This window comes from Carlito syrichta, unplaced genomic scaffold (genome assembly GCF_000164805.1).
Source record: "Carlito syrichta isolate Samal-C Ts95f unplaced genomic scaffold, Tarsius_syrichta-2.0.1 Scaffold302457, whole genome shotgun sequence".
In the NCBI taxonomy this organism is placed as follows: domain Eukaryota; kingdom Metazoa; phylum Chordata; class Mammalia; order Primates; family Tarsiidae; genus Carlito; species Carlito syrichta.
Genome location: NW_007246553.1, coordinates 471031 through 495528, shown reverse-complemented (window position 1 = coordinate 495528; position 24498 = coordinate 471031). Strand labels below are relative to the sequence as shown.

The 24498-nt window shown below is 34.3% G+C and overlaps 1 protein-coding gene across 3 annotated transcripts in view; it reads right to left on the bottom strand.

The window, feature by feature from the left end:
* Positions 1–24498, bottom strand: part of FER (FER tyrosine kinase) — a 414242-nt gene that overhangs the window by 97253 nt on the left and 292491 nt on the right. For all 3 annotated transcript variants that reach the window (XM_008056755.2, XM_008056756.2, XM_021711703.1), the window contains one exon: positions 7539–7662. In XM_008056755.2, coding sequence (XP_008054946.1) covers positions 7539–7662 — 124 coding nt within the window. The remainder of the gene's footprint in view (positions 1–7538; positions 7663–24498) is intronic.

Sequence of the window (24498 nt, the reverse complement as noted above, 5' to 3'; positions counted from 1 at the left end):
AGTTTTGGAGCCAGCTTAGTACTTGTCCCATCCTCTAAGAACTATGCCCTTGCACACAGAGATTGGTTCCTCCAGCACAAGGTAATAGTGACCCTGTACACTCTTCCCAGCCAAACTATGTTATTGATTAAAGCAGGAGTAGACACTGATATAAGCTAGGTCAATCAATTCTTTCTGCTAAGAATTTGAAATCTGAACTCAAAGACTAGCTAATTAGCCATAGATGCTGTGCCTGGAAGATTATACTGACTTACATATCATTTGAGAACCCTTTGCAAATGGGGTAGAGGATTGTAGTATATAGAACTAAAGGGAAAACCAGCAGCAACATATCAAGGAAAAAATAATGAAAGTCCAAATGAACAAAGAAGGAAAAAAAGAAAGAGATACCATCTTGTTTCCTGATTCCTTCCCAGATTCCAGGTTCAAGGACTCCTAAGACTGGTTGAACTTCCTGTCCTTGAGATCTGTAAAATAATCCTGATTTCTTATAATAAATCTCCTATTGCTTAAGTTAGTTTAATCATTTTGTGTTCCCTGTAATCAAATATGCCCTAAAAGAAAAATGGCAACTCCAATCATTTGTAATTGTTTAATGTTAAAGATCGCTTTTTTGACACTCCGAATCCAAAAGATACTTAACAATTGACTGAAAAAAAGTCAAATAATAAAGAGCATGAAGCATCAGTCATTTTCTCTTTCATCATTTCCAGGTAACATAAGACATGGCTAGCTCTAACCAATTCATGAAATAGCTTTAATATCCTCCTCCTAATCCCTTCCTTCCCTCTCCTCTCACTCTCAAGGACTTTCAGTCTATTCTCTAGACCACCCCGAATTCCTGAACAGTCTCTTATATATGCTGCATTTTTCCTACCAGTAAACATAAATCAAAAGTTATCTGTCCTCTGACCCCTTACCCCAAATCTCTCATTTTTGTTTTCTAAGATAGCAGCTAAATCCTCTGGCACATTAACCCATGCCAACATGTAAATCGATTCTAATAAGAGAAGGCCTCCTTTTCATTCCTGGAAACATGTGACTAAGGAAAAATTCCTTAACTATAATGAGTGAAACTAATGGTGGGAAATTTTGACAGTGAATAAAGTAGCAGGATAAATTACTTTTATAAAGATGTGCTTGTGATCTTCTGTATGATAATCATACTGCATATACAGGCACCAAATTATACTAGAAAAAAAGGTTGAAAAAAGGACCATATAGTTTTGACATATTTAAAAATATTGAGCATTCCTCTCTGTACTGTAGCAAAATCAGTTTTGAAGCTAAAAATATAACTTAATATATTCAAAAATTGTAATCAAATGTTAGAACAAGAAAATCAGTCATAAATGCTTAGTCAACTACCAGAGATTATTGCACTGAGATATGCTAATCTTGTGTTTTAAATTAACAGATAAAGCAGAAGGGGGTATCTAAACAATAGAATATAAAAAAATGAAAAAAAAAGTAATTTTCAAGTTCTAATTAAATGGAGAAGCAGTAACAAAATAGTACTGCATTTCAGCAACTGTTCATTAGAAACAACAAAAACACCTTGGTATGTCTTTCTAAAATTAAAGTTCACAGGTTTCAGCATCCTCTTTTACTTGTACTCAAGATCATAAAGAGTCCAGATGTTGACTATAAGATGAGCCATCACACCAAGTACCAACAGACCTTTTGCTCAAAGTCTCCTACTTGGTCAAAAGATGGCTTTGTTGTACAAGGCAGTAGAATAGATGCAGTGCAGTCTCTAGAGTCAGAGATGTGCTGGGATTCGTATCGTGAATTGAGTACAAGCAGAAGAGGGTGCTGAAACCTGTGAACTGTAATTTGAGAAAGACATACCAAGGTGTTTTGGTTGTTTTCTAATGAACAGTTACTGTTCATTAGAAAACAGTAAGTCTCCTACTTGATCAGAAGATGCCTTTGTTGTGCAAGGCAGTAGAATAGATGCAGCGCAGGTTCTAGAACCAGAGATGTGCTGGGATTCACATCGTGGATCTGACAATTGCTTTTAATATGATCTTGGGCATGATACTCCAACTCCCTAACTGTGTGTTTCCTCATATACAAAATGGGCTTAGCAATAGTACCTGCTGTTGTTATGAGGGCTCATTCCTTCAGCTTTATGTGCCAGACGCTGTTCCAGGCTTCTGGAATCCAACAGTGAAAAATACAAGTAAAAATCACAACCTTTGCTTATATTCTTGGATATTGCATCTAAAGCACTTGGTACAGTGTCTAGTACTCAGTAAATCCTCACTAAACGTCAGCTGTTAGGATTACTAATACTTGAACGAGATAGAGTAAAACACTGTCAGTGGAATGGCAGGGAATGAGTCAGAAGGGAGTCAGCACATCTATGACCTAGGTCGTAACCCTGCCACTATCTAGATGACCTTTGTTTAATATCTCTGGGCTTCAGTTACTTAAAGTGGGTAAGGTGCCTTCAATTGAGTATATGATAGATTATGAGACACAGAACTGACAAAAGGTTCAAAGACGTCAAAGAAAATATTTTCTTTTATCTATTTTTATTTTTGGTCTTTGTTTTACCATTTAAGTGATATGAAGAAGCACTAAAGACAAAAATAATTTTTTAGTGCATTCCAAGTTTAGGAAGAGCTCAGATGCTAGGTAATCAGTTGCAGTAAAAAAAACCACAGGAAAAAATCCTCAAAGTTCATCAGGAAAAATGTAAATAATCAGTAACATATCAAATATTTTACTTTAAAAATATGAATTTCCAAAAAGAGATAGAAGCAGCACTTTACATGTATCTTTAAAAGTTTACACATGTAAAGTCTTGTCAGAAATCACTGGACAAGGCAATATCTTTCTAGAACATATAAATGAAATGTAGTATTATTCCCTTCTGGGCAATTTAGCTTTCCTAGTTTTCCCAGTGAAATTTAAAAATAAAATTGGTCCCATACCTATACATTTTCATGAGATTACACATTTTGGGGAGTTCTATAAATTTTGTTCAAATCATTTCTTTCCTAGTCAAAAAAATCATAGCATTTCAACTTTCTTAAGATAATATGAATGTTTATTTCCCCAGTTTACCCAAATAAAATGGTATACATGGTTCTTGGTGAGAATGATCCTCAGTCCCATTTCTTTGGATTTCCCATTCTGATAATACTCAACTCTTTGAAGTTCCACGATTAACTCATGCTCTTTTATGCAAAGCATTGTAACTTTGCTTTCAACTTTCCTTCATACTGGACTCCTCTTTCTCCTTATATTCATTGAGACACCAATCCATCAATTCTCACTCAGACAGTGTGCCCTGTAAAGGATTCTCTGATTATTTCTACCATCATCCCCATACTGACAGGTCCTATTAGACTCTCTTGATATTACTCCCAAAGGATTTTTGTACATATTATCACAAAATCGATGATCTCTTTGCATGCTTATTATTATTATTACAACATCCATCAGAAGGCAGGGACTATGATTTTCATTTTGTTATCTCTGTGGCATAGAGTAGGCAACTGTCCAATCTGTGTAGCACCACAGATATCTTTTACTCAATGGATAAACAAAACTCTTACTGAATAATAAAATAAATGTCTCCATTACCTCAAGTGAAGTAACACAGGAATGGAAAACCAAATACCGCATACACACTCTAACTTATAAGTGGGAGCTAAAACAAGGGTCTGCAAAAGCATATAGAATGGTATAATGGACATTGGAGGTTCAGAAAGAGGAGGGTGGAAAGAGTGGGGAAGGATGAAAAATCACCTATTAGGTACAATGTGCACTAGTGGGTACACTTAAAGCCTAGATTCCTTGACCACTAAACAATGCATCCATGCAGCCAAAAACCATTTGTGCCCTCTACGGCTACTGAAATAAAATAAATATGGTCTGGTATACTTCAATTTGTAAAGTTGATAGCCTACTTCATGATTTAAAAAATCACTGTGGTAGAACAACTAAACCTGAACAGAATCAGTATAAAGTTGAAAATTAGGAAAATAAATAATATCTACCTAACCTTTCCACAAAACACCTTTTCTGTTATTGACAATAACATAAAATAGCATGAAATTAAGAAATGTTCTCCAAACTTCCCATAGGTTATGATCTTTCACACAATTATATGGTATTAAGAAGTTTATCCTCTTTTTACTTTCCATAGATGTCTAACAAAGAGCAACAGCACAAGCACAACTTTTAGAAATACAACCAAATAAAAGTAAATCCTGTAGTAGGATTCATCAGGAAAAAAACCATAAATGCCATTACCATTTACATTTAGTATAATGTCTACCTTCAATCCACTTAACTGAATGCACACATATCACAAAGTTTATCAGTGTATTTCAAATAGTTATATAAGTATAAAGTATATGTAAAAAAGAAATATTCTATTGGCCTATAGAATAATTATATTGATTAAAACTAAACCAAAAATCAAACTGTCCAGCAATTCTCAAGCTATAAACAGAAACAGTTTCAATTAGAAACTTAAGAGAGGCAAGAGAACTCTCCTGGAAGTTAAATGAAAATTACAACAAGAACATTTTCCAAAGGCAGATCATTTCTTAATGCAATTACTTGTTTCCATTTTATGGCTGTCATACTTGCATTCCTGTAATGAAACACTATTTTGCTCTTCTCACAGTGGTCAAAACAATAAAACAAAGCTAAATAAAGAAAATGCAGATCTTAAAAGTTAAAGACACTATTCTGGGGAGAGACAATTAGAAATATTTTCAAGCATTTGCTGAGTTCCAGTGACCTCTAATTAGTGAACAGGATAAAATTTATAAGTTCATATAAAATTTTAAGCATATTTAAAATTTTTGTTCTGATTTGTTGGCTATAGACTTTGTAATTCATAGACGTGCATTTATTTTAGTGATATTTTGAGATGTCAAAAATAGGACTTAGTGCATTTGCTTATTACCTGAAAACATAAAGGAAACTTTCATTCATGTTTTACATTATTTTAATTTTTCAAACACCTCAGTAGAATTTTTTCCCAATGAGGAAAAAAATCTTTTTTCACTAAAGTAAATACTACCTTTTTTCCTTTGATATTTCTTAGAAGGAAAAAATACATAATGTGTCTTAAATGAATTTTTAAACTATAAATCAAGTAACATTCTATTGCAATTACTACTACTTCCACAGAAATAGTTCCATAGGCTGGCAAACAGAGACTGGATTCTGCAGCACAAATTACTACTATAAAAATTCAACACAAAGAATGATTTATTTTATCAATATGATACCATTTGTGAGATAATAAAATGAAAAGAAAAAAATGAATTCACCTAAAAGAGCATTTATGTAAGTTTGAAAAGGAATTAAAAAAAAAAAAAACCAACACTGGCTGGAGATATCACAAAATGCATTTAGCCCTCAATAGTAACAAGGGAAATAAAACAGTAGTTTAGAAGAATTTAATGTAAGTGATTTAAAAAATATTATATGGCTGCTATATAATAGCTAGTAAGGCAAAATCATAACAAATATTTTAAAAAGTGAGAAGAGTATTTATGAGAATAAAGACAAAAATATTCTGTGCTAAAGATGATGAATTTGAGGCTTGTGAGTTAATGTTTGTCAGTATTCTGGCAGACGTGACTAATTGATCACTGGACTCTTTGTGGCTGATCCTGGAATCCCTCTCAATACATACTACAGAAAGCCACTACCAATCACTAAAAGTTGGCACTAATGTTAAAACCTATTTGTCAAACCTGCGCTCAGTGACATTGTTCAAGATGTTCAGCTGGGAAACCTTCCCAACAGGTAAATGGTACAGGACTATGCACAACCTGTTAGGGTATGTGATCAAGCAAGGGTTGGTTTTCAAAACTTTGTGAATGCACGAAATTCTTAAAAAGCAAAATGGGAAAACAACATTACAGCAAATAATATTATGATTTAGACAGAGGAATGAATTTTAAAAAGCTAACTGTCATTATAATCTAAAATGGTTTGAACACTGATGATGTAGCCACTTAAACACAGTCATCCATTTTCAAGGGAGGCAATCACTACAAAGGTAGCAAGAAATTGAAACAATGATTTCCTTAACTGCTATGCACCAGAAATTAAAAAAATATTAGAGGTAACTGACAAATTAATAAAAATTTTAATAATGTGTATTTATTATGTTTTGAAGTCACAGATGGTCTAATGGCTTAAAAAAGCTAAGACAAAATGAGAATACAGTAGAGAATACAGTAGAGAATGGAGAATTTGATACTCAAAGCACCTAAGTACCTCAGCAATCAAAATAGCAGATTTTTCTCCCAATAAAAGGCAAAACCTTGTATGGCTAATTTTAACACAGTGTTCTAATGAAATTAATGAACACTCTAATGAAATTAATGATAGTGCAATCTTTATCCAAAATCAAATGCTTTTTAAGTCTTTAAACAATTCTTATAAGGTGATTTAATCTATAATCACAGAAAGTAAAGCACAAATACAATGAAAATGGCTTAGTTGTTGTTACCAGAAAAACAGTATTTCCACCGAAATGTTTTTAAAACGTGTACAAATATTGAACCATATTTCAAAAACATAAGTTATAATTTTAGTTCCAGAAAACAATAAATAATAAGCAAGCATGAGGGGGAATTAAGTAAAAAATATCCACTGAGATCAAATAAATGTATGGTTACGGTAAAGGTAATTTGTTTTTCCTGTAATTATACATTATACAACCTCACTAGGTTGTTAAGCCAAAGGCTGCATAATGAGACACCTCAGAAAAAAGTATACTTCAGTAAGAAACAAGCTTAAAGTTTACAGGAACTCAATCTGACAATGAAACCTGCTCTACATCAAACAGCACGATGTACTATTTCTGGCAAATAAAAACTGCCCCAGTTCTCTACTTCATCTTTTTTTTTTTTTTTTCCATTTTACTTCTATACATTTAGCCATATTTAGAATCCAGCATGAATTCTGTAATAGCTCTTGAGTTGTATTGGCATATAGTAGTAAAGAACACTTTCATCTATGAGCAACTAAAACCATAATCTATAAATCATTAAGACTATGTCACTACATATAATCAGAGAAAGTTTTCTATAAATCTCCTTTTAAGTAACTATTATGTGAAAATTTTTCATCCTTGGCCAAATTAATCATCATGAATTGCTTTCACTATTATGCTTTCCCATGACTTTATACATAATTTCTTTGGAATGAGAATAAGCAACACATAAAACAATCTTATTTGATTATAAGGCTGTAGTTTCTTCTATTATTAATGTATAATACATTCCATGTCACTGTTACTCATGATTACAATAAAAAAATTCTAATGAGAAGGCATGTCATTGTCTAATTAGATACCTACCTCAAGTTAGAGAGCAAAACAAATATTTGTTTATAAACTATATAAATAGCAAAGAAAATTTTTACACAAAATATAAAAACCAACAAAAAATGTTTTGTGAAAGAAATTTACTGCTGTATTGTAAAAATATATCAGTTTTTTAGCATTCTATTACTAAAACTGAAAAATGTTTTAAAAATAGTCTCCTTACCTGTGTATGCAGTTTTTACTCTCGAGATATAACATTCCAGAAGCAGCGTCTAATGAAAATTTTACTAACTGTTTGAGTTTTAGTTCATCCTTCTTCTTTCTCAGAAAGGAGAGGAAATCACCTCCTGGAATTGACAGTTGAATAATGAGAGAAAATTATATTGAAAGTCACATTTATCACATATTAGGAATATCTGACTGAACAAAAAGCACTATACATTTGGCCATGGTTTTTGCCCAATTTGTTTCAGGTGAGGATAAAAGAAAACATGAAAAAAAAAATATTAGAAAGCAGATGCCATAAACTTTCCTAGATAAAGTTGAAATACTTTACATATTTTATATTGTATACTAACTAAGCCATAATAAATATTTAAAATCATGCTTTTTCATTTATTGGTATTTTTCATCAATAAGTATAAAATAAAAACCCATAATTACAAGTTTAAAAAAGAGAAATCATATTGAATTAGCTATTAGATTAAATAAATGCCTAAAAAAGTAAGACTATTAACACCACCATCACTGACAGTGTCCAGACTGAAAAAGACAAAAAGCTATGATTTTGATGAGATTTAATCACTGAGCCAGAATGCATATTTGTGTATCAAATGAATCCCAATGATGTCCTTGAAAAACTTCTTAAATCATCATGGTCCAAGACAAACATAACATGAAGCAAATTGTAATTTTAAACTCACTGGTAGCTATATTTTCAAAAGTTTTTTAAAAGGTGAAATTGGCTGTTATGATATAGTTTCTTGAACCAATTATATCCACAATAGTGTATCAATATGTATCAATATGAAAACTATAGTTGAGAGATTTTACATGTTTTAATCATACTGTCTTTGAACTATATTTATTTTATATTTATAACACATCTCAATTTAGATAATTTTCATCTGAAATTTTATGTTTTTAGATTTCATAAAACATTCAGTTTTTCAACTAGATTCACATACCCAGGTTGTTCTAGACATGCTTAAAATTTTCCAATAACTGAATCAATACTGATTTTTAAATTTAAATCAGTTAAAATTAAATTTAAGTTTAAAATTCAGTTTTTTAGAAGTGTTAGTCACATTTCAAGAGCCACAAAATTAATTCTTTTTTCTTAATCTGTTCATTCTCTTTAAGCATTAATTTTTAACACAGCATTTAAAGCTATGACTCATTTTTCTTTTTAGTTAGTTTATAGTCTATTGCACTATCAAAGGAGGTAAGGTATATTAGAATACATATTCTCTAAAAGCAATCATTCCTACTTTCTAGGCCCCCAGATATTAAGCCACAAATTTGCAACAGAGATTAACATTTTAATAGCAATGTCATGAACTCTTTTTTACCCTCTTCATTAGGAATCTAGACTTCTTTAAGCAGGAAAGCTCTAGAGGTGAAGACTTACTATTTTCTTCTTTACTGAGAGAACTCAGAAAATAAACACCTACCTAACTTTCCTTAAAATATTCTTTTTCTATCTTTTCTCTTATTCATAAATCAAGTGTTATATAAATTTAAGTTGGTCATTTACAAAATCAAATAAGCTACATGCTTTAAAAATAAACTTAAGGCCGTGGTGAGGGGATTGCCTGAGCCCACGGGTTAGAGTATAGCCCAGGCAACTTGGCGAGACCTCATCTTTACAATAAATCAAAAAATTAACCAGGCATGGTTCCTCTGGTTGGAAGGCTGAGGAGGAAGGATCACCTGAGCCCAGCAGGTCGATGCTGGGGTGGCTGTGAGCGTGCCACTGCATTCCAGCCTGGGTGATGGAGTGAGACTCCAACTCAAAACAAATAAAATAAACTTAATGGTGTCAGACATTCTTTTTTTAAAAAAAATACCAAATATATTAATTACTAAGATGAAATAGTTTCTATCACGCTTAACTTTAAAAATCTGAACAAAATATATCATTTCTATAGCAAACAGCAAAATTCCATGAATTTCTCAACTTTAATAGATACCAAACTGTCTATTAAAATGGACTGGAAATTAAAATTTAGTTCAAGCTATTACTAGGACCAATATTCACGTATTAATTCTTTTTTTAAATTTTTAAAAATTTTTATTTATTTTTTTTGAGTTGGAGTCTCACTCTGTTGCCCAGACTGGAGTGCAGTGGCTGCTCCCGGCCACTGCAGCCTCGACCTGCTGGGCTCCGGCGATCCTTCCACCTCAGCCTTCCAAGTAGCTGGAATTACAGGCATGCGCTACCACGCCAGGCTGATTTTTTTAAAATTTATTGTAGAGATGAGGTCTCGCTGCCCAGGTGGGTCTCGAACCCGCGGGCTCAGGCAATTCACTCACCTCAGCCTCCCAAAGGCACGGGATTACAGGCTGAGCCACCGAGTCCGGCATATTAATTCTTTTACTAGATATATGTTGGAATTATTTTAGAAACAGGTAACCCTTCTGGTTCTGAAACCAAATAGCATTCTGTTTAAGCTATAGAATAACATTCAAATGAAAAGATTTTTTCTGCTATTTGATTTAAAAGTATCATATGACATAATCCCAATTTTCTTCTGCAGAATCCTGATGCTATATATTTCTTTCCAAAGTTAGCTCACATTCAGCACTGTTTCATAACTTCATACATTTTTAAATTTACTTCATCATATAATCCTCTTTGCACTCCTCACCTGCCACAATATTTGTTGAGTAACAAATATTCATTACTCAACAAATTATTATCCAATAAACAAACTGCTATTCAACAAATTATTAAATATTATTCAATAATGATACATAACATAGTAATGAACAAAGAAAAGACAACACTTAAACAGTTTTAAATATTAGGTAAAAGGTGATGTCAAATAAATAAAGGTATAGTACTAGGAAAGTAGAGCTTTATACAGCTATTTGCAAATACTGTAGTTAATTCAACAATTACTTGTTTAAAATCATTAAATCTAGGAAAGCAAATTTTAAACTTACTTCCAATTTATAGTTATTCAAATCACAGACAGAGTAATCTTGAGTAAGGAGCAGAGCTGCACCTTTCTGCAAGCCTAGTCAGTATCTTGCAGAATTACTAGAGGGAAGCAAGGCCTCCAATAAAAACTAATCTTAATACAAGTGGAAACATTAAGAATCCTGAAGCAAGAAGCAAACTCCCCAAGGGGTATAGTATGGGACAAAAGTTAGGTTACCCAGAAAACAATTCAGACTTTGCCAGAAATATTCCCTTAGGCACAATACTTGATTATCACCATTTAGTGAAACACTGAAGACTGATTATCAGATGACATAGTCTTCAGTGTTCACTGTGAGGTTACTTAAGAGGGCAGGACGTGCCCCTTTCAATCCATACTTTTGTCTTTTTTCCATTAAGTGCCAGGTTAAAAACCTCTCTTAGAATTTGTGAAATATGCAGTAGTCATACATGCAGCACATAGGTGTATATGTACATGTATGTATGCATATGTATGTGTGTGGATGTAATATATATAGCATAGGTTATCCAACCTGATCATTGCAGTAAGGATTCTGGTACTCAAAGTGGGCAAAAAAAGATAAGTAACTCTCTTTTTGTAATTCTGTCTTACCAAGGCTTATTTCTGTTTGGGTACACTGCACGTTAAACCAAGACAGGATGGATTATTTTCTATAATTCTACAACAATCATGAATCTTTTTTCTTTTTTTATTATAAAGATGTGGGGTACATTTCAGGGTTAGGTATACAAACGTTGATTATGCAGTCCCCCTTGTTGATGAGGTATGCCCCTCCCTCCCCTAGCAGTTTTCCTCAACTGTCAAAGCCACCCCTCCTCACCTGACAGTTTCCTACTACTGCCAATCCCTTTCTTATAGTATTATAATTGTTCAAGGTCCACTTATGAGTGAGAACATATGATACTCTGTTCTTTGTTTCTGTGATAGATCATTGCGTATGATCGGCTCTAAATCCATCCAAGTTGCTGCAAAGTCCGTATGTCCCTCTTTATGGCTGCATAATATTCCATTGTGTGTACGTACCACATTTTAAAAATCCAGTCCAGTTGTGATGTGCAGCATGGTTGGTTCCATGTTTTTGCTATTGTGAATAAAGTTGCAACAAACAGGCGTATGCAGGTATGTTTTTTGAAGAATGATTTGAGTTCCTCTGGGTATATTCCCAATAGGGGGATTGCTGGGTCATATGGAAGGTCAATTTCTAGTTCTTTCAGAAATTGCTACACTGTCTTCTAAGGAGGTTGCACTAGTTTGCATTCCCACCCGCAAGTGTAGAAGCATTCTTTTTTTCTCCACATCCTCACCAGCTTCTGTTGTTGTTTGTTTTATTAATGATGGCCATTCTTACTGGGGTTAGGTGGTACCCCAATGCGGTTTTGATTTGCATTTCTCTGATGATTAGTGAGGCAGAGCACTTTTTCACGTGTCTGCTGGCTGCTCATAGATTTTCTTTTGAGAAGTGTCTATTCATGTCTTTTGCCCACTTTTTAATGAGTGGAGTTGTTTGTTTTCCTTTCAGCGCATTTGAGTTCCTTGTAGATCCTAGATGTTAGTCCTTTGTCAGATAAAAATTGGCAAATATTTTTTCCCATTCTGTGGGCTGTCTGCCTGCTCTCTTGATGGTTTCTTTTGTTTTGCAGAAGTTTATTAGTTTGATGAGGTCCCACTTGTCTATCTTATTTCTTATGGTATGAGCCCTTAGAGTTCTGATCAGGAATTGGTGACCGGTTCCAATTTCCATAAGGGTGTCTCCTGGGTTTTCTAAGATTCTTATAGTTTGAGGTTTTACGTTTAAGTCTTTGATCCATTTAGAGTTAATTTTTGTGTATGGTAATAGGTAGGGTTCCTGTTTCCAGTTTTGTGTATGGTAATAGGTAGGGTTCCATGTGATCAGTCAGTTTTCCCAGAACCATTTACTGAATAGATTTCTCCTCTCCCCAGTGGTTGTTGCCAGAGGCTTTGTCAAAGATGAGTTGGTTGAGAAATTGAAGCTTTGGTTCTGGAATCTCTATCCTGTTCCATTGGTCTATATGCCTGTTCTTGTACCAATACCAGGCTGTTTTAACAATAATTAATTTCTAAGACAACATTTAAAATGTTCTTAATAGCCAACTTCTGGTTACTAGAGAGAGAGAATGATATGGTGGAAAGAGAATGGACACTCAAGTCAGACTGACCTAAGTCTGGTTAATCACGTGGCCCTAGTTAATTTGTTTAGTTTTTTCATACTTCTATAAAACAGGGATTTAATATCATTTATTTCTCAAGATGATTTTGAAGACTAAAATGCACTAAAGCATTAAGCATGTGCCTAGCACATAGTACACACAATGAATACTACTACCTATTATTGTTGTTGAAGTTACTGTGCATAAAAAAATGAGGAAAAATTGTAATAGGGATTAATTGTTCTAGTTTCCCATATGAAACAGCCCTTCTACCACTTTGGAAGGTATTAACCTCACCCCCAACGATAAGGATGATTCTAAACTGGCTTAACTAAATCAATGAAGTGAATACCTCTCTCTGGCTCAAGTGATTCATTCAGGGATAGGCAAATAGCTTAGCTTAACTGAGACATGAGGAGATGTATGAAGAGTGAAGTAAACTTTGTTTATTGACAGAAATATCAGGAAAGAAGTGCAACCATAAGTAAGCAAGATAATCACATAGTATCACAAGGATTGGCAGCTCAGGATGAAACCATCCCAATATGCTTTAATAGAAAGCAGAAAAGAGTGGAGGAAAGAGACTAGCCTTTGGTGACATGTTTGAATCACTGGATTACATACTGCCTGAAGCATGACTTCCCTCTAGATTTTTAAATTATGTGAACTAATAAAATATCTAGAATTTTTAACACATTTCTGTTCTAGCAACTTAAAGATATCTAGTGAATAAAATATAACTGTATCAGTAGGTTACTTTGAGTATTAATACAGATAGTATACCTTGAATATCCAGAACAAGTAGGGAACTCAGTAAATAGAAGTACTTGTTATGGTTTGCAGTCAACTTTTAATAAGAGGGTAAATGACTGTTATTTTCAACAGTTCTTCTCAAAGATTTCCATTATTCCCTTCTATGGAATTTAATCTCACCTGTTCTTTCAGTATTAATAGGACTCTGAGGAACTGATCATACTGAACATAAACTCAAAGAGATTACTGTGTTAACAAGAACATTAATTTATGAATTTGTAATTGGAGAAAAGGGATCATCAGGGCAATACCACTAATGACTTCATGTCATTGAATCATAGTGAGATCTTCATTTATCTTCAAACAACTTCAAAGCTTATTAAGTTAAGAGATATTAGTCTCCTTTGATACATAAAATGTATAATTCATTACCCTTGTTTTAGGATATTAATTTGTTTCCTGAAAAGTTTGTTTGGCTTAGTTATATTCAATTACACATTTAAAAATAGGTTAGTAATGAAAGCAAACATTAAATTATAGAGAGTTATTTGGGGAACTCTGCTTATGTCATTGCTCAGAATTCTAATTAAAAGAAAAGTTTTGTTCTTTAACCAGCAGTGATGAGAATTATGGCTATTAGCCAGCCTGTCAGAATCATCATATGATAAGCATAAACAATGAATGCTGACTCAAATTGCACTCTATGAAACACAGAATAGACTTTACACAATAGGCTATAAGCCCAAATAAGTTGCTGAAGAGAAAAGAACCAATGCAAACACTAAAGCAGAGGATACTGGCTGCGATGTGTAGGATATATCTATAAGAGATGCACTGCAAAGAAAGGGAGATTAGCCAGGTGAAGGCTCAAGTTGCTGAGTGAGGTCATGATGGCTTATTTATACCAGGAACTATCCATAGAAATAGACTAAAACATTAGATCTGAAAAGATTCAGTAATAAGCTAGAAAGGGGTCAGTCAGTTTGTGGGAAAGAATAAGGAAGAATAAACAATGAAAAACTGAAAACGATTCCAAAAATATACTGGCTTTCTTGATTCCATTTCCTTCTTTTTAATGAAGCACTTACTGAACAACTTGCTACCTGGATTCAGCTAGACTAAATGCAGAGCTGAATGTGTGGGTTTCCCAGTTTGGGCTGATACATGGCATCAGTCTTTTCAGATGAGGTTGTTTAATGGATATGTTCTGTAACACTATAGGATAGAAAGGACCTTTTGTAATTCATAGCAGCTGAATTTTGAGAACATATATATAATAAAAATTCTATAAAACCAAAGAATACAATTTGCAATATTTTTAACTTGCTTGTTTAAGGGGCAACAGCTAAAATCTTGCCAGACATAATGTAAAGTGCCATGAGGATCCCATAGTCAACTTTCATAAACTTTCAGAATGTTTGCATTAGAAGGGACTTTGCAAACAATCTAATCCAGTTTTTTCATATTATAGATGAGGGAGCTGAATTTACCTGACTTAAATTTTTAAGGTGGTGATTTGGGTGATATTATTGAAAATCTAAAAAAGGTGTCTGTAAACTATGGTCTGCGGTCAAATGCAACCTGCTGTCTATTTTGGTGAATAAAAGTTTATAGGAAAACAGTCACATTCATTCCTTTACATATAGTCCATTGCTGCATTTATGCTACAATGGCAGAGTTGTGATAGAAACTCAATGACTTGCAAAGCCTAAACATTTTATTAGCTGCCCTTTTATTAAAAAAAAAAAATTATAAGCTATAGGTTGAGTATCTCTTATCTAAAATGCTGGGGACCATAAGTGTTTCAGATTTTCTAAGAATTTGGAATATATGTATTATAGTTATTAGTCAAGGATTCCAAATCTAAAAACCTGAAATCTGAATTGCTCCAATGAGCATTCCCTTTGAGTATCATGTTGGCTGTCAACAAGTTTTGGATTTTGAATTTCAGATTCTCAGTTTTGGGATGTTCAACTCATATTACTCAGTATTCCATACAGTTGTAGGAATTTGCATTTCAACCATTACTTTACTTTTCATTCTGTGTTTTCTGCACCAGGACTCAGTAGTGCTGCTATTTTTTAATTCTCAAAAAGAAAACTGGATTCACCAATTACCTTTTCATGTCCTGAAGCTGCTCCTCAGATTTACACATAAAACACACACACTGAGACTCAAAATCCTGCCCTCCTCCCCATCCACAACCCAATGTTTGCTACCAAGGCAAATATATAGTCCAACTGTCTGTCTCTCTCCTTACTTTGATGCTAAACTACTCATTTTGTATTTTTGGCTTCTTACTGTCCTCAAAACTGTCTTTGCTATAAAGTGTAAAGACGTGAATGAACAGAAAATCAGGTGTAGAATACGTTAACTCTAAACCCTCCAGGATATTCTTTAAATACTTAACTGCCACAATAGCATTTTTGAAAACAACAACAATAAAAATCAATATTTTCAAATACTCATTTTGATACCTATCTGCTATTGAAAGACCTGCAGAAAAAAAAAGAAAGCACAAATTCAAGCTTCCTTAGATTTTTTAAAGAGATGTGGGGTAAAAAGACATCCAAAACTACATTTAAATTTCCTTCTGTCTCAGCCTTCCAAGTAGCTGGAACTGCAGGTGCACACCACCACGCCTGTCTAATTTTTTTATTTATTGTAGAGACAAGGTCTTGCCAAGTTGCCCAGGCTGGTCTTGAACTCCTGAGTCCTGGCAATCCTCTCATCTTGGCATCCCAAAGTGCTGGGATTACAGGTTTGAACCACTGTACCAGGCCCATAAGCTAGTTTTTTTTAGGGGCATTGAGGTCTCCAAATCAATAATGCTATTAATCATTTTTTAAGAAATGTTACACAAACTTACCATTTAAAATAATTTTATAAATAGTTATATTTTCATAGTTATGCAATTTTGTTGGTTATAGTCAGACTCTACATGAAGCAAAGGTTTTATTCAGACATATATTCACTAATCCCAGAATTGATTCTATTCGATTATAAAAACATTACATTAAACTATACTTGTAAAGAACAGTGCAGCAAAAAGTTGGGGATGCTCATATTAATGAAAAGTGTGAATAAATAGGGGTCTTCTTTCTTACTTTATTGTGGTAAAAACCATAAACATCTTAATTTTTAAATGTATAGCACAATATCATTAACCATATGCACTTTGTTGTGCAACACATCTCTAGAATGAATTTTTAATCATACATGACTGAAACACTATACTAACTGACAACTCTGTTTCCCCTTCCTTCCAGCGTTTGGTAACCACCATTCCTCTTTCTGTTTCTTGGACTTTGATTATTTTAAATACCTCATATAAGTGGAATCATGCAGTATTTGTCTTTCTGTACTGTCTTGTTTCACTTATGTTCCATGTTGTAGCATATGACAGGATTTTTTTTTCTATTTTGAGGATGAATAATATTCTATTGTATGCATATACCCTTTTTTCTTTATCCATTCTTCTGTCCATGGCTGCTTTCACATCTTGGCTATTGTGAATAATACTGAAATAAATGAGAGTGTAAAGTCATCTTTCCAAAATCTTGTTTTCAATTGTTTTGAGCATATACCCGGAAGTGGAATGGGTGGGCCACACAGTAGTTCTATTTTTAATATTCATAGGGGGTTCCACACTGTTTTCCATCACAATTTTACTTGTTTACAATCCCACCAACAATGCACAAATATTCCATCTTTTTACACATCCTCACTGACACTTTTTATCTTCTATTTTTTTATAGTGGTCATCCTAACAGCTGTGAAGTGATATTTTATTGTAGTTTTGATTTGCATTTCCCTAATGATTAGTTATGTAGAGAATCTTTTAATTTGCTTCTTATCCATTTTCTATTTGTATATCTTCTTTGGGGAAATATCTATTTATGTCTTTTCCTCATTTTTTAAAGTTGGGTTGCTTAGTTTTTGTTGTTGAGTTGTAGGAGTTCTTTATTTATTCTGGATATTAATCCCTTATCAGATATATGGTTTGCAAACTTTTCTCCCATTCTGTAGGTTGATTTTTCACTCTGTTGATTGTTTTTTTGGTGGGCAGAAGTTTTAAAGTTTGATGTAGTCCTACTGTCTATTTTTGCCTATGCTTTTGGCATCACACCCAGAAATTATTGTCCATTCAAATGTCACGAAGCTTTTCTTCTTTGTTTTCTTCTAGGAGTTTTCTAGTTTCAGATCTTACATAGAGGTCGTATTTTAGTCAGTTTCGCTCTGTCAAAAAATACCTAAAACTGGGTAGTTTATGAAGAATAGAAGTTTATCTCTTACAATTCTGAAGGCTAGAAAGTCCAAGATTAAGCTACCAGCAGGTTCAGTGCTGGTAAATGCCTGGTCTCTAACTTCAGAACGGTGCCTAGAATGCTGTGTCCTTTGAAGAGGTCAAATACCGTGTCCTCACATGATGGAAAGGACAGAAATGCAATAAAATATCTAGTTAGTTCCCTGCAGCCTTTTATAAAGTCATTACTCTCAATCATAAGAATTCTGCCCTCTTTTCTTATTCACCTCCTAAAGGCTTCATCTTTTAATACTTTCATATTGGGCCTTAGGTTCTAACACAAGAATTTTGAGGGGACACATACATTCAAACCATAGCATCCTAACCCTGACCTCACTCCCCAAGTTCATATCCTTCTCCTATATAAAATATATTCACTCTGTCCTAACAGACCCAAATGTCTTAATTCATTCCAGCATCAACTTTAAAGTCTAAGTCCAAAGTCTCATAACAGAACCACCATTTGATTCAGCAATTTTACTACTGGGTATGTTCCCAAAAGAAATCAAAAAGATATCTACACTCACATGTTTATGTCACAGTGCTACAGTGCTATTCATAACAGCAAAAATATGGAATAAACTTAAATGTCCATCAACAGATGACTGGGTAAAGAAAATGTTACACACACTCACACACACACACACACAAACACAAACACATAATACCCCCCATGGAATAATATGCAGCCACAAAAAAAGAAAGCATATCTTTTCCAACAACATGGATGGAAATGGAGGCTATTATGCTAAGTGAAATAACACAGAAACAGAAAGTAAAATACTGCATGTTTTCACTTAGAAGTGGGAGCTAAATAATGGGTTTACAAGAACATACAGAGGAGAATAATAAACACAGGAGACTCCAAAAGCCAAGAAGAGGGTGAGGGTTGAAAAATTATCTACTAGGTACAATGTTCGCTATTGGGGTGATAGACATACTAAAAGCCCAGACATCACCGCTACACAATATATTCATATAACAAAACTGCAATTGTACTCCCTACATTTACTTAAAAAATAAAACAAAACAAGAAACAGTGTTTTCTCATTCATTTAAAAAAACCTTTTGCTATCAAAAACATAATTATACAAATAAATAGGTAATACGTCAGCCATAGAATTGATTGTTTTAGAATGTCAATTTTTAATTGTGGCAAAAACACATAATAAAATTTGTCATCTTTATAATTTTTAAGTGTACAGTTCAGTAGTATAAAGTGTATTCATTGTTGTATAAAGGATCCCTCACAATTTTCAGAATTGGCTTTTATCCAGGTTGTATTAAAAAAAACTTCCTACAATTCTGCAATGCAAAAGTAAGTATAGTAAACATGGGTAAAAAAATTTCAAAAAGAAGATATAAGGGTGGACAATATGCACATGTAAAAGAATTTAATAACATTCATATAAAATTCCAAAGTAGGCAAAATTAACTCATTTTATAGGTCAGAAAAGTGGTTATTTCTGGTGTTGGGGTGGGCAGGGGTTAAACAGGCAGAGAGTGACCAGGGAAGGTACATGACAAAGGATTCTGGAGTCATGTTCTATTTCTCAGTCATGGTGGTAGTAACATGGTTGTGATACTTTGTAATAATTTGAGCTTTATATTTATGATTTGTGTACTCTTCTGTTTGCTATACTTTGTTAGGTCTAAAATTTGACCCTGTTTATAAGCTAATAAATTAGCTTATTTTTTATTTTGTGGATATTGGCAGAAGGAACGAGACTTGTGAGACTCATTATTCTCAGCATAGCATGGTGGTATTGTGGAGGAGCCTAGACGGATGTCTGCACATAGAGAAGGTTGAGTCAAAAAAAGAGAATCTTTCAGTTTCAGATGCCTGCCATTTTATAGCAGACAGTAAGCAAGCATGCTCTTTGTCTTAGAGAGAGACATTATTTCATCTCTTACCACAAACACATCCCTGAGAAAAGACCTGCATAAAGATAAATCAGGACCATGCATTCTTGGCATACCCAATAGGATGTGTAGAAATGCAAGAAATCCATGGAAAAGTATCTCTCAATATACTTTAACAAAATGTTTACTATATATTTTTATACTATACAAAAAGTAGATTAGAGTAATGCCATAAACATCATGCAAAAAATTTCAGCCAAGTCATTTGACTCATCATTATAAACCTCTGTTTAAAATGGAGACAAAGTGAGCTGGGCAGAATTATAGTTAATAGGATTTGTTGGCTGAACAATAATGGCCATGGAATATGAATTTAAGGTTTGATGAAGCCGGGCTTGGTGGCTCAGCCTGTAATCCCGTGCCTTTGGGAGGCTGAGGTGAGTGGATTGCCTGAGCCCGCGGGTTCGAGACCCGCCTGGGCAGTGAGACCTCATCTCACAATAAATCAAAAAATCAGCCGGGCGTAGTAGTGCATGCCTGTAATTCCGGCTCTTGGAAGGCTGAGGCGGAAGGATCGCTGGAGCCCAGCAGGTTGAGGCTGCGGTGGCCGGGAGCGGCCACTGCACTCCAGTCTGGGCGAGAGTGAGACTCTAACTCAAGAAGAAAAAAAAAAAGGTTTGATGAAGATCTATCAGAATCCTATCAGTGGGACTGCATGCTTAATATTCTCCCTTTTCAACATTTTTATCAAGAATTAAATGAAGACATACATAATATGTTACACATAGAATGAAAAATATAAGTGAAATTATTTCAATATGATGGAAAAAATTTGAATAGATATCAAAGTTGCTTTCAAACATATGAAGAACTATTTAAAATGAAGTAAGAACTCGATTATTTTTATGGAACCTCAGGTTTCAAGTAAGGTTTATGTTTTTAGGCACTTTTGGACAGTATATCTAAACTATTTCTTTAAGAACACTAAGGAAAATATTTAAGTATAGGTTCAGGCCTTAAAATATTTTCTCCAGGAGAATTTATACTCTCTTCTTCCTTCAAAATTTTTTTTTTCAGAACAGAAAGCTATACTACTTAGTATCTAGAGAAAAAAAAAGTACAAAGAGGGTAATTTTGGTGAGTCGGACAGATTTCCACAACAATGAATAGTCAATAATAAAAAGATGACTTCTCATATTGGATAAAAGATTTTAGAGGTACTAATATTGCCTAGGATGAATGACATTTCTAGCCAATTAAAACCTTAACTTGATCTATCATAGGAAAGCATATAAAACTGCTGACATTCCAAGAAAGTGCAGTAAATCTTATTACAAGTAGAACTTAGCCCACAAATACTAGGGGTTTTAATGAAAATTAGGGGAAAAACCCCCTTCTCTAAGAAGTAAAACCCTCAGTAGTAGTTTATTGCAAAAGAGTCTTTCTTGTGTTCAGTAGTTTTCTTTTATTTATTTTTATTTATTTATTTTTGTTTTTTGAGTTGGAGTCTCACTCTGTCGCCCAGATTGGAGTGCAGTGGCCGCTCCTGGCCACCGCAGTCTCGACCTGCTGGGCTCCGGCAATCCTTCTGCCTCAGCCTTCCAAGTAGCTGTAACTACAGGCGAGCACTACCACGCCCCACTAGTTTTTGATTTATTGTAGAGATGAGGTCTCACCAAGTTGCCCCGATGGGTCTCGAACCCACGGGCTCAGGCAATCCACTCACCTCAGCCTCCCAAAGGCATATGAAGTTTCAGTCATCTCATTTAACTCAATTGACTTTCCCAAGAATGCACTATAGGGGCAGGGCTAGGTCTCAAATCCATATATTTTATCTACAGAACAGAATTTTTTTCTTTGTTGCACCAGTTTTCCAGGTGTAAAGCAGTGGCTGTGTCCTGAAAGGATACGCAGGCACATATGACAGTGAGGAACACATCTTCCATGAAAGAGAGTACAGTTGAGTCCTGACAGGCTATAGTTTGTAGCCTTTCAAGTCACACAGTAAACTCATCAGCCAGCCATCTCACAAAATGACTCTTATGACATATTGGGTAGTAGGAGGGAGTCCTATCTAGGTATGAATATAGGAAAGAATAATGCTCAAAGAACTTTAGAGTAGAAAAAATAAGACCAAAAAACAGGTGCTCATTTCAAGTAACTGCTAAAGGCCTACCACTTAAGATTAAAATATATTCCTTGTTCTCCAGTTATTTTCAATCTAATAAGGAAGTTACAAATTTCATAAACAAACTATTATAAAAGACAGTGAAATAAAAGCTACATAGACACAGAAGTATATAATGGTTTGGAAACATTGAAAGGATTCTGACTTACGGGGTAGAAGGATCCAGAGAGTAATTAAGAATGGAGCAGGATTCAATGGGCGGGAACAAAGGAAAGTATCTTTATTCTAAAGGTATTTTCTGAGAATATTATTTTGTTGATTAACACTGTTTTTAAAAAAAAAAAATATATATAAATCAATAGAAAGAAAGAGCTCTCGAGAAAAAAAAAACTCAGAGAACCAGATTCCAAGACTCAAACTTGTTAGTGTTTGTTTATATTTCCATGTTGATGAAATTTTTGTGCCAAATTGGCACTACCACTGATGAATATTGAAGTTTTCTACTAAGCAACTGCTTAGCAGGAAAAACTAAATTGGGTTCAATCTAATCCTGAGACTATCTTTTGCTTTAAACATAATTCAGGATATGAAATAAATTTTAATGCTTTAGTTAGTGTCTTTCATTAGAATGTAGTGCTAGAAACAAATATGGTCGAGTAGAAGCAAAAAATGCATGGCCCTAATCAGATATTCCTCCTAATTCAGATAACCGTGCAAGAGATCCCCAATTACTCTTAATTACCTTAAATCTAAGAAAAGATACATTAGTTTGTCTCAAATGTTTTTCTTAGGGCAAGTACTTTCAGAAAGAGAAAAAAGTCATGATGTAATAAAATTCTAGTTATTTAAAGGAAAAATATTCACTTTGCTTTCTGTATGCCTTTAAGATGAACTTTTTTTTTTGAGTTGGAGTCTCACTCTGTCACCCAGACTGGAGTGCAGTGGCTGCTCCCGGCCACCGCAGCCTCGACCTGCTGGGCTCCAGCGATCCTTCCGCCTCAGCCTTCCGATTAGCTGGAATTACAGGCATGTGCTACCACGCCCGGCTGATTTTTTTGATTTATTGTAGAGATGAAGTCTCGCTGCCCAGGCGGGTCTCGAACCCGCGGGCTCAGGCGATCCACTCACCTCAGCCGCCCAAAGGCGCGGGATTACAGGCTGAGCCACCGAGCCCAGCTCTAAGATGAACTTTAATAGGGTATTACTACATAAAATTGCAGACTGTCTTCTCACTCCAACTTTGTCAGTAATTAGTTGTAGAAGCTTGGACAAGTTACTAAATTTCACTGAATTTCATTCATTGCATTAAAAAATTGAGTTAGAATGACCTCTAGAGTCCATTCTAGACCTAGAAGCTTAGTCCAACATGAAAGAGGGAACGTAGGAATTGTTTAGTCTTCATCTCTGAGTTCCTAGTTTTGATATGCACTATGCTCTACTTCAAACACTTTTCATGAAGTCATATTATATTACCTGCAGAACAATTCCATCCTTGCTACCCACCATTTTCTCTCTGCATCAGGACTGCAGCACTGTTATCTCTGAATATGTGACCTGTTAAAAAGCAGGAGCTCCTCCGCCATCCTTCTCCATTTCCAACTTACAATCCCATCCTCATAATCAACATTACTATTTCTCCCATCTCGAATTCAACCAATCTGAGAATATTATTTTGTTGATTAACACACTTTAACCTGCATGTCCAATTTATAATCTTCTTCCTTGTCCCCATAAAGGTTTCATTTAGCCTTTACGGTTTAGCCTAAGATCTTATCCATTTACCTTTGAACTCATACAAACTTTCTTTTTAGACCTCAAACTCTAGCAGATAAGTGGAAAAATTGTGTCGTACAGATTGCTAACTAATTCACTCTCATCACTCAGACGTACACATCACTTCCTTCTAGATTTAACAAAAGATAATACTCAACACCCTAAAATCAAAACGAGTACAGCATCATTTACCTCTTCACAACTCATGTAACTTTATTTTTAAGAACAGTAAATATTTTATTAACTCTTTATATAAATTTTAATTAATTTATTATCTATGTGACCTTTTCACATTCACCCACATGGAGTATTCCATTCTAGGTCTTTAATCATAAGCTCTCAGAAAACACAGACTAGTAAGTCACCTTCCACAACACTATGTGCAAATAAGCAATTAAAACTGTTTTTTGTAAAGTGATAGGTTAAATGCCAGAGAAAGTATCAAAAGAATTTAGATTACACAGGTAGTCCTTTCAAGTTATTGTAGGTCATTTCTCATTGGGTGTTGATTAATTTCATGTTATGACATGAATACAAGTTTAGTAAGCAAGCAGTTAGAAAAAAGTCATTATAACTGGGATTTTTCTTATTCTCTTTGTATATACTTTATTCATTTACTCTTAGGGAAAAAAGAATTGCATTGATCCAAAAAAGACAGTAGTTTTATTAAACTACCAAAACTATAGCCTTAAATGTAGAGCATGGTGAGGTCATGATCTGCTCAAACAATGTGAACAGGCTGGAAAATGGAAATGAATCCCTCCAAATAATGCCTAGAAACAGCTCCAAGAGTGTGTGGGCATTAGGTACAGAAATGGGGTCAGGAATAGGAGAGAGCTGTTGGGTTGCTATTGGCTCAGCTAAAGTGTATGACAGCCACACTGCAGAACAGTTTATGCAGGGAAAGGTCTACTCTGAAAATATGAAAATAGAATCTAGCCGGGCTTGGTGGCTCAGCCTGTAATCCCACGCCTTTGGGAGGCTGAGGTGAGTGGATTGCCTGA